This window comes from Trichechus manatus, unplaced genomic scaffold (assembly GCF_000243295.1).
Source record: "Trichechus manatus latirostris isolate Lorelei unplaced genomic scaffold, TriManLat1.0 scaffold00069, whole genome shotgun sequence".
Taxonomy (NCBI): domain Eukaryota; kingdom Metazoa; phylum Chordata; class Mammalia; order Sirenia; family Trichechidae; genus Trichechus; species Trichechus manatus.
The window spans coordinates 1,346,469-1,356,918 of record NW_004444005.1 but is presented as its reverse complement, the minus strand read 5'-3'; the positions used below and the strand labels follow the sequence as shown (position 1 = coordinate 1,356,918).

Below are 10,450 nucleotides of genomic sequence, written 5' to 3'. Positions count from 1 at the left end.
AACTCAGCAGCAATTGACGACAACAATCCTCTGAAGCTGAGCACAGTTCCTGGCACACAGTAGGTGTTCAACAAGTATTTTGCTTATTCAACAAATATTTACTCTGTGTTTGTTGAAGAGATTCCACTCCTACCTCCCTAGGGGACCTCGGACAAATTTCTGAACATGCCTGCCTACCTCACAAGTTTATCCAGAATCATAAATGGATAATGGATAATAATATTGATAGTGGATACTAAGGAAATGGATAATGAATAATAATGATGAAGCACATTGGAAATAAAGAAACGAAAAGCATTACCTAAATGTCTGGCATTGTTATCATTTTGTGACAACTTTATCTCATGCCTTCCTCTGTTTTACCGGTGGTAAATTCCCTTTTGAAGTGTAGTCCAATAATAGGAGAGGCGACTGTGCCCTATCCGGCCGTTAGGTGGCGCCATCCTCGTTTGGAGAGGTTTGGCCCCGCTGACACGCCGTAGGCCTGTCGCTTCAGGTGCTCCCGCCTGCGCAGTGCGCGGCGTCCGGAGAGATGTTGCTGCTACGGTCACTACGCCTTTGCCTGGTCCCGCGGACCGGAAGCCGCCCGGTGAGGTGTCTTGGCCCTGGCACCGACTGTCGAGTCTGACCTCCCTTCCCTGCAGCTCTCTCGTGCGGCTGGAGCGCACCCTTCCTTCCTCCCGGCGCCAGTTCGACCCCATCCCATCCTTCCTCGGACGGCCTCTCTTTGCCGTCCATACCCCTTTCACCCATTTCCCGAGCCCCAGCCTCTCCTTAGATCCCCTTCCAGCGCGTAGGCTTCCCACCGCCTAGGGGTCTTCGTTGGTTCTCGCTTCTCATCCCTTTCTCTTGCCCTCTCCAGGCGGGGCCTCTTCTGCTTCAGCCACCCCAGCCATGGCCCACGTTTCACACTGGGCCCTGGCTTTATGCCTCGGCTTCCAGCAAGGAGCTCCTCATGAAGCTGCGGCGGAAGACGGGCTACTCTTTTGTGAACTGCAAGAAAGCTCTGGAGACTTGTGGTGGGGATCTCAAAGAGGTGTGTGTGGTGGAGGAGGTAGGGCGGGGTGCTAGGGCCCGACGACTTCACACTCTAGAGGACAGAAGTAAGGCCTGCTGCCGTCTAACCTGTAAGGGCAGAGCCCTAGATGGAGTTCTGGCTTAACTGACTGAACCTCAGTCTTTGTCTGATTTGACTCAGGATTCCAGGGTTAACAAACCCTAATCTGTGGAATTCCAGAACGCTTAATTGTGCTCATGAGGAATCTGTACATAGATCAAGAGGCAGTCATTTGAACAGAGCAAGGGGATACTGCATGGTTTAAAGTCAGGAAAGGTGTGTGTCAGAGTTGTATTCTTTCACCATACTTATTCAGTCTGTATGCTGAGCAAATAATCGAGAAACGACTATGAAGAAGAACGGGCATCAGGATTGGAGGAAGACTCATTAACAACCTGTGATATGCAGATGACCCAACCTTGCTCGCTGAAAGTGAAGAGGACTTGAAGCACTTACTGATGAAGATCAAAGACCACAGCCTTCAGTGTAGATTACGTCTCAACATAAAGACAACAAAAATCCTCACAACTGGACCAGTAAGCAACATCATGATAAACCAAGAAAAGATTGAAGTTGTCAAGGATTTCATTTTACTTGGATCCACGATCAACACCCATGGAAGCAGCAGTCAAGAAATCAGACGATGCGTTGCATTGGGCAGATCTGCTGCAAAAGACCTCTTTAAAGTGTTGAAAAGTAAAGATGTCACCTTGAAGACTGATGTGCACCTGACTCAAGCCATGGTGTTTTCAGTCGCCTCGTATGCATGCGAAAGCTGGATGATGAATAAGGGAGACCGAAGAAGAATTGACACCTTTGAATTGTGGTGTTGGCAAACAATATTGAATATACCATGGACTGCCAAAAGAACAAACAAATCTGTCTTGGAAGAAATACAACCAGAATGCTCCTTAGAAGCAAGGATGACGAGACTATGTCTCACATACTTTTGACATGTTATCAGGAGGAGGGTCATCAAAAAAGAGGAAGACCCTCAATGAGGTGGATCGACACAGTGGCTGCAACAGTGGCCTTAAGGATAACGATTGTGAGGATGGCACAGGACCAGGCAATGTTTTGTTCTGTTGTACTTGGGGTTGCTGTGAGTTGGAACCTACTCAGCGGCACCTAACGACAACAACAACATCCCATGCAAGATTTTCCTGCTCTTTCCTGCTACTTGGAGTGGAGAGGGCTTGTGTGAGCTTTAGAGTTAGAGACACCAGGTCTTAAATATGGTGCCCTCACATGAACCTTGTGACTTTAGACATCTTTCTTAATCTTTCAGAATCGCAGCATTCTTGTCTGTACAATGAAGATACTACTATCTGCCCCCTAGGGTTGTTGTGAAGATTAAATTTACCCAAAGCATCAGGTACGATGACTGGCATTTGCCATTTAGTGGTAGACTGCAACAAGTGATAGATTAGTTTCTATTATAGAATGTAGGAGAAGCAGAAAGAATCAGGGAACCTGAGCATATTTTAGAGCCTCATCCAGTTGTAAATTCTGTGATTTTGTCATCTGCCCCTTTTCTTTACAATCTGTAGGCAGAGAGTTGGCTCCACAAGCAGGCCCAGAAGGAGGGCTGGGACAAAGCTGTCAAACTCCATGGGAGGAAGACTAAGGAAGGCTTGATTGGGCTGCTGCAGGAAGGAAACACAACCGTGTTAGTAGAGGTGAGTTGTCAGAATTCTAGAGACCAGGAACAGCTGTCTTGAGGGTAAGGCTTTTGGGTAGACTTGGCATTCTAAAAGATGTCTGAGAATAGTAAAGGTAGTTAGAATTAAGCCTGTGAGACCTCAGTCGTTAGCTATGGATTCATTTAAGTAGAGAATCGCACAGGTATGTCGATGAGAAGAGGCCTAGCAGTCTAAAATATTACTCCTAACTGTGAATTTAGTGTAGCCTTACAGCTTGTCACTGATTGTTTATTGAAGCAGTTAGAGTTCAATGCTAGGAATTGTTTTGATTGCTTGATGGGTAGAGAGTAACTATTTTAGAGGAGGTTTAGGGCCATAATTGGTGAAGAATCACATATGATTAGAGAGAGAAGTGGATATGCACAAGCTGATAACAAGTGGTTTGGAGTTGGAGGTGGCTGAAGAATGAAGTAATTATGTCATACAGCCACAGGCAAGTGGTGAACTTATAGTGAGCCCTTCAGGGACGTTATGGAACTATCTTCTGAAGGTACAGGTCATTGTTGACTCATTGGCATAGCAGTAATCACTTCATTCAGTTTTTGGTCTCAAGTTAGAAGAAGAGTTATGGCTTTGAAATTCTAGAGTCATTTATTTCTGTTTTGTTGAGTCTGCAGCTTGTTTACCTCGGTTTGCTCTTAAGGCACTTTTGGAAACTGTCAGTAAACAGCTTATACAGCAGCATCAATCTTTTCCCACAGGTAAACTGTGAGACAGATTTTGTTTCCAGAAATTCAAAATTTCAACAGTTGGTCCAGCAAGTAGCTGTTGGAACCTTGCTACATTGTCAGAACCTAAAGGATCAACTCGCCACATACAGTAAAGTGAGCTTGGGGGTTTGTCTCTAACACGGTAAACTTGTGTCAGGTCTTTGTACTTGCTGTTCCTAATTTTTTTCAGGTATTCTCATGCCTCACTTCCCTTACTTCATTCATGTCTCTGCTTAAGTGTTACCTTCTATAAAAACAGCGTAGGGGCAGTGTCTGTCCTCTAACTTCACAAGGAGGAAGGAGAATCAAGATCAACAGCCCAAGGCTGATTCCTATGAGATGGGATTCAGACATGCCTCCCCTCTCTGCCATCTTTACCAATTCTGACACCAGCCATCCCTCCCATGGCACTCTCTGCTTCTCTGCTGGGTTTGATAATTCATTGCAGTGGCCATGCAGAGCTTATAGACCATACTCAAAATTATGGGGTTTATTAGGGAAGTAACATGTTACAGTTCAGGCTCAGGAACACTCAAGGATATAGTTCTTCCATCAGGACAGCCTGTTCCCAGCTGAGCTCACAGGCACACCCCTCCCTGGCCCTCATTCTCTGCCCAGAGGCACAGGCACTCAAGTTTTCTCGCTCCATAGGCCAGGAAGCCCACTGTGCCATCTCCCGCAGGCCTCTCCTGCTGGTCTCTTCTGCCGCTGCTTCTCACCGTCTTCAGGGTTACAGCTCGCTCGCTCTCTGGGTCTCTTGCTTCCAGGAGCTTCCCAGCGCAGGGATCCCAGGTCCAAACTACATGCTGGCTCCTGGCTGTTCTTCCTTGGTGGTGCTGGGATTCTTCTCCTTCCCAACTCTGGGAAATGGGGTGGCTCATTTCAAACCCGTGGTGTGGCAAAACTGACCAATCCTTTTGGTTGGGCATAGTTACCTCGTCACACAGTCTCGCCTAGTGACTTGGGTGGGAGTTCAAGACTATGGCTAGAAAGGCCCCACAGAATCAGTCTATGGCACTGACCTCCTCAGAGAGAAATGCCCGTTTTCCTGTTGCTGTATTCCTTTAGTCTTTATTCTTTCTTTTATTATAGAGCTTATCTGTTGTATATTTATTCATTTGTATATTATTTGTCTTCCTCAATAGAATGTAAGCTTCATGAGATCAATTTGTCCTCATCACTGTATCTCTAGTGAAAGAGGACTGGGCCCAGCACTTAGTTGGGGTTCAGTAAATCTTTGTTAATGAGTGAATAAATGCCAGTCGGGTGGAGTCAGCCAAATCAGGTGAAGCCATCTGAGGCTTTATGTTCAGAAATCTGGAATGGCCCGACCAAAGGGCTTCTAAATAGATTGGAGAAGACACAATTCAGGAGAATAAGCATTGCCCGTAGAAGAACCAGAGAAGGAATTGTATCAGTCTGCCTTTGGTTCAGCCGTGTTGTCAAGGCAAAAATGAAACTATGACTCACAATAATTTTTTTTGTTTATTACCACCTCCTTTCTCCTATTTATCTTTCTTTTGAAATCTCTTGGTAAATGTAATTATTACTGCATTAAGTAGTCATATTAAATGGAAACTGTGATGACATTATTTTCTAGAATGGTACTGAGCAGATGACTAAACATTCTAGTCTTGGCTTTGCCAGTAACTCTGTGTGTAACCTTGGCCATTCACTTACCGACCATCCTTTTCGGGGTCTCTGTTTCATTATCTGCAACAAGGGGCTTGGGTTTAGATACTCAAGTCTTTTTCAGTTGTCCCCCCCCCGCCCCGGCCCCGCACTTCGTTCTTTAGTTTGAAATTTCTTAACTTTCATTTTGAAAAATTTCAAATTTATAGAAAAGTTGCCATAATCCTACAATAAATCCCACTGGACTCTTTTTGTAGAGTCATTGTTAACATTTGAATGCTCAGATTATCCCTGGATTTGGCCACGGGGAGCCTGTTCAAGCTGACTGATGTCCTTCTGATATGTTCTCATCATTTTCTGAACATTTCCTAACTTTCTGACATAAAGATACTCTGGGTTTTTGTTGTACTTTCCTTGCCCCCGCCATGGGATTGGCCACTTTTCTAAGGAATGGTAGTGGGGGAATGGTATTAGAAACCAAGGTCTGGGTTACTGAGATTGCTTTGCTTCTTTGCTCTTTCAGCAGATGGGGGTGGGGGGGATGGTGTGTGTGCGTGCGTGCGTGCGTGCGTGTGTGTGCACGCGTTTTAGTTCCAGTCCAGCGCTACAGTGTTCTTCCTTCCCTTCTCCCTTTCTGTGTTTGTATCTTTCTTCTGCCTTGTTGAGAAGTCTGGCTCCTAGCAACTTCAATATGTTTAGTTACTTACTCAGTGTTACAACTATGCACAAAATTGTTTCACAGTTGCTACACCTGACCACCGAAATAACAAACTTACCAACTGGAAGATTTCTTTCTAGTTCTTTTTGTCTTTATATTGAAGGTATGTGGTCAAAGGACTCTGTTGAAAGTTACTTGGTTTAGTGTTTCCCTTCTATGAGGTTATGTTATTTATTTGAAATACATTAGTGCTTGTTTAGTCAATTATAGTTTTTCCTTCAATTCCTTGACATATTTTTCTAATATGTCAAACATGAACAAGTTCCAAAAGTTAAAACTATTAAAAAGGTATACTCACAGATGTTTTTCTTCTTCCTCTTCTCTTCCTTGTACTCCATTCCCATCCAGTCCTGTAGATCACCAGTTTCATTGGTTCCTAGTTACGCTGTCAGTGTTTCTTTTTATAAGAGTAACTATACACACACACAAACACACACACACACAAATACTTCTTATACAAATGGACGCCTAGTATGTGTATGCTCTTTTATTTTCCTTATTTCCTTTAAGAATATATTCTGGAAATACTCCATAGCATTTCATAGAGATCTTCCTCTTTCTTTTTCAGTTCATAGTGCTCCATTGTGTGGGTATGCCATAATTTATTCAACCAGTCTCCTCTTCTGTTTGGGCATTTACGTTGTTTTCCAATATTTTACAGTTGGAAGTAATACCTCTGTAAATGACTTTGTTCTTATGTACTTTTATTTGTTGCAAGTGTGTCTTCAGGGTCCTAGAAATGAGATTGCAGAGTCAAAGTATGATTGTATATGTGGTTTTGTTAGATATCGTCCAATTCCCCTCCACTGAGTTTGCACCATTTTGCGTTCCCACCAATGCTCTACCAACCTTCTAGCTTTAATATTGTGTGATTGTATGAAAATATCGTTCCTGATTTCTAGGAAATTGCATTCTAAGAAGTTAGACTGAAGGATGGAAGTGGAATGGAATTGGGGGTGGTTCAGTGGTAGAATACATATTTGTAAAAATGGACCTGTATCAATTTTAAACATCCTTGGTTTAATGAAAATTTCATGTATTTATACTTAGTCATCTTAAATCATTTTCTGAGAAATGGTGGCTATTTTTTCCTGGTATCTTGATAATTTGAGTAGTGCAGAACTGGTTCATGTCTGTTTTCTTTGTCTGTGCACTCAGGGCTTCCTGAATTCTACGGAGCTCTCTGAACTTCGAGCTGGGCCTGACAGAGAAGGCTCTCTCAAGGATCAGTTGGCCCTAGCAATTGGTGAGTATTTGTAAGGATTTTGAAAACTGGAAATTAAAGACTGGATCTCTTGGTGTTCCTCCAAATCTAGATCAAGAACTATAAGCTCTTATGCCTGTAAGAATCAGACAGTATAAAACTGAGAAGCAGGCTGTGTGTTAGATGCTAGGGAGCAGTGGATGCCCTGAAGAACTCATGCTGTGCTGAAGGAGTCAGCCAATATCAAGCCCTAGTTAATTGTTGTCTTGGGGGAAATGCGTCCTGGTGTTGTCAGAATTTCTAAATTCCTTCAAAAAATTTAGATTTGTATGCAGAAATCTCCCAGTTTTTAGCTGTTGCAACTAAAACTTATTTTCAACTCTGTGCAGGCCAGCACTGGGCTGGCCAAACAAAGTGTATCTTTAGCCAGAGGTGCAGAGATGGCCCTCTGACTTACACTTGGCTACCTTGCTATACTCTTCAGGAGAAATAGTATATTTAAGGTCATTCCACCTTCTTTGTAAAGGGAACCAGGAAAATTTAAGAGCACTTTTTTTAGGAATTTGACCTCTTTTTAAAAAAAAAATCTGGTCCTGAATTTGCGAAGGTCCATTCTTTTAGAGCCCACTGGCTGTAGGAGCCGTACCTGGATCATGATGGTAGGACTAGTGGGGATTTTCCTCTCTACCTACATGTCCTTAATGGACGGAGGAAAGTAGGCCTTGGGTTGGAACTTGCTGGGAATTTAATTGCTTATCTGAAGTTTCCAGGCAAGGCATTAATTCTGTTCTTATTAGGTCATGCAATATTTATGATGACTTGGTGAGGCAAGATGAGAAAGCAGGCAGACAGCGGTGTATGGAGGCTTATTAAGAAATTCTGGAAGAACTGGGTGCTTCGGTCTTGTCAGTTTCTGGGAATTAACTATCGAGTAGATCCTTTGAGTTGTTTTAAAACTCGTTTTGGTTTCTGAATACTCCTTTTTCACATGACTTTTAGGTATAACTATAGCTAATACAGAGCTCTGGTGACATAGTAGTTAAGAGCTACGGCTGCTAACCAAAAGGTCGGCAGTTTGAATCCAACAGCCACTCCTTGGAAACCCTATGGCAGTTCTGCTCTGTCCTGTGGGGTCTCTATGAGTTTGAATCGACTCAGCAGCAACGGGTTTGGTTTGATTTTATAGCTAATACAGGGGTATTTATCCAGGCCCCTTTGTTGATTTTACCTTTTGGTGTATTAGGACTTCTGTTAGAGGGAAACAGTATCCTGGGAGAATGAGGGAGGCTAGAGTCCATTTTTGGTTCTTATAACCAACTCTGAAAATGTTATCTTTTTATTTTTGATGAGAGGAGGTTGAACCTATCAGTTGACAGTGGAGTTTGGGATTTTCTGGGGCTTTCAGTTGTGACTTTTTCCTGATACAGTAGATGATCAGGGGCTGCCTTTGTCAGTTATGGTGATGTTAGTAATTTGGAGGGAAAAAGCACTTAGTTGCTTTGGAGTCAGATCTCAGTTTTAATTCCAGCTCTGCCATTCATTACCTATGTAACCTTGGGCAGATTACTAAAGCTCTCTGTAATTAATGTAGTAATAATGGACAGCAGTTTAATGCCCACTATGGGGCAGACACGCTAATAAGTGCTTTTACATATATTATCTTACTGATTTCTCCCAGTGACCTTGGAAGGTAGATGGTATCATCTCCATTTTACAGATGAGGTAGCTAAGTGTGTTATATTAGTAGAAAGGGTTCTGTCATTAAGTCACTTGGCAAAGGCCATACAACCAGTAAGACGCAGAACTGAGACGTGAGTGTAGGATTTGTCTAACACCACAGCCCATTTTTTAAAATACCAGAGTGTCTGGCACAGAGTTGGTGCTCAGTAAGGGTACTTTCCAGCCCCCCCACCCCTACACACACGTTTTTCTCATTAAACAAAAACTGAAAGTGATATCTCTCCATCTTAGAGCAAATCCAAACACAGAGGGATTGTTTGTCAAACCTGGCCGCCTCTGTGCATATTTTGGTGCCACCACAGGCATCACATTCTGGTGGTATATTGGTTTGTTTTTTTTTTTAAATAGGGAACCTGGGAGAAAATATGATTCTGAAACGAGCTGCATGGGTGAAGGTGCCATCCGGGTTCTACGTTGGCTCTTACGTCCATGGAGCAATGCACAGCCCCTCACTCCACAACCTGATGCTGGGGAAGTATGGGGCCCTGGTCATCTGTGAGACATCTGAGCAGAAAGCAAACCTCGAAGACCTTGGTCGCCGCCTTGGACAGCACGTGGTGGGCATGGCCCCTCTCTCTGTTGGCTCCCTGGACGATGAGCCTGGGGGAGAGACGGAAACCAAGATGCTCTCCCAGCCATACTTGCTGGATCCGTCTATCACGTTGGGACAGTATGTGCAGCCCCAGGGGGTGTCTGTAGTGGACTTTGTGCGGTTTGAATGTGGTGAAAGCGAAGAGGCAGCAGAGGCTGAATAGATTCCAGAGACTTTTTGGCCTAGGAGGAAATGTTTTTTCTTAGCTCTGGACATCATTGCAAAAAGAAGTTATTTCCTAAGCCTCTTAAAACCTGAAATTCGTTTTTTAGTTTATAATGAAATTATATACTTCATGGGTAGAGTTATTAAATAAAACTGTTTATATAATAAAGAGAGTAGAATTTTCCTTGTTTGGGTAACAGTGGTTTAGCTTTTGTGTGCCTTACCTGTGACAGATTTTAAAACAACAATACTTGGGCCTTGTTGAAGTGACTGACAGTGTCTGGGGAAACAGGCATCAACAATTGTGCTGCTGTTCCCTTTAACAGATTTATTATGGTTCCCAAAATTTCTAACTCACCATTCTAGCTGACTCCTTCTATGACATAGAACAATCTTGTTCTGCTTCCACTTTGTGACATGTTTAGACTGTACTTCTACCCTGGAATTTCCCCAGTTACACTGCTTCTGCCACATGGATTCCTTTGGAATTTGTTGATTCAAAGTTAGAGTTGTCTGGAAAATGTGGCTCATTTGTTGATGTCTGCAGTATGCTTTGAAGGCACTCTGCAGTGGTATACATACTGGTTCTGGCTTCATTACTGAAATTAACAACACATGATCCTATATCTCTTTTTGGATAATGAGGTCCGGATGGGTGGTACTGAGGTTTCCTGGATAGCTGTAAGGCAGATTTCAACATTCTTGTGCCAGAAAAGGAGTTACAGTGGCCCGGTTATCCAGTGGAGCCCTGGTGGTGCACTGGTTTAGAGCTTGGTGCTAACCAAAAGGTTGGCAGTTCGAATGCGCCAGCTACTCCTTGGAAATCCTATGGGGCAGTTCTACTGTATCCAATAGGGTCGCTATGAGTCAGAATTGATGGCGACAAATTAGTTATCCAGCGAGCTTGCTCAAAAGTGCCACTTCCCCAG

At 43.5% G+C, this 10,450-nt stretch overlaps 1 protein-coding gene across 2 annotated transcripts; it reads left to right on the top strand.

Annotated features, from left to right (window-relative positions):
* Window positions 1-498: 498 nt before the first annotated feature.
* Window positions 499-10,308, top strand: TSFM (Ts translation elongation factor, mitochondrial). Of its 2 annotated transcripts, XM_004379849.2 has the most exons (6): window positions 499-589; window positions 863-1,036; window positions 2,608-2,736; window positions 3,462-3,584; window positions 6,979-7,066; window positions 9,113-10,308. In XM_004379849.2, exons 1-6 carry the CDS (start codon window positions 533-535, stop codon window positions 9,517-9,519), a joined length of 978 nt encoding a protein of 325 aa, XP_004379906.1. In that variant the 5' UTR covers window positions 499-532; the 3' UTR covers window positions 9,520-10,308. The 2 variants fall into 2 exon arrangements, with proteins under 2 accessions (XP_004379906.1, XP_023590294.1); XM_023734526.1 differs by lacking the exon at window positions 3,462-3,584.
* The last annotated feature ends 142 nt before the right edge of the window (window positions 10,309-10,450 follow it).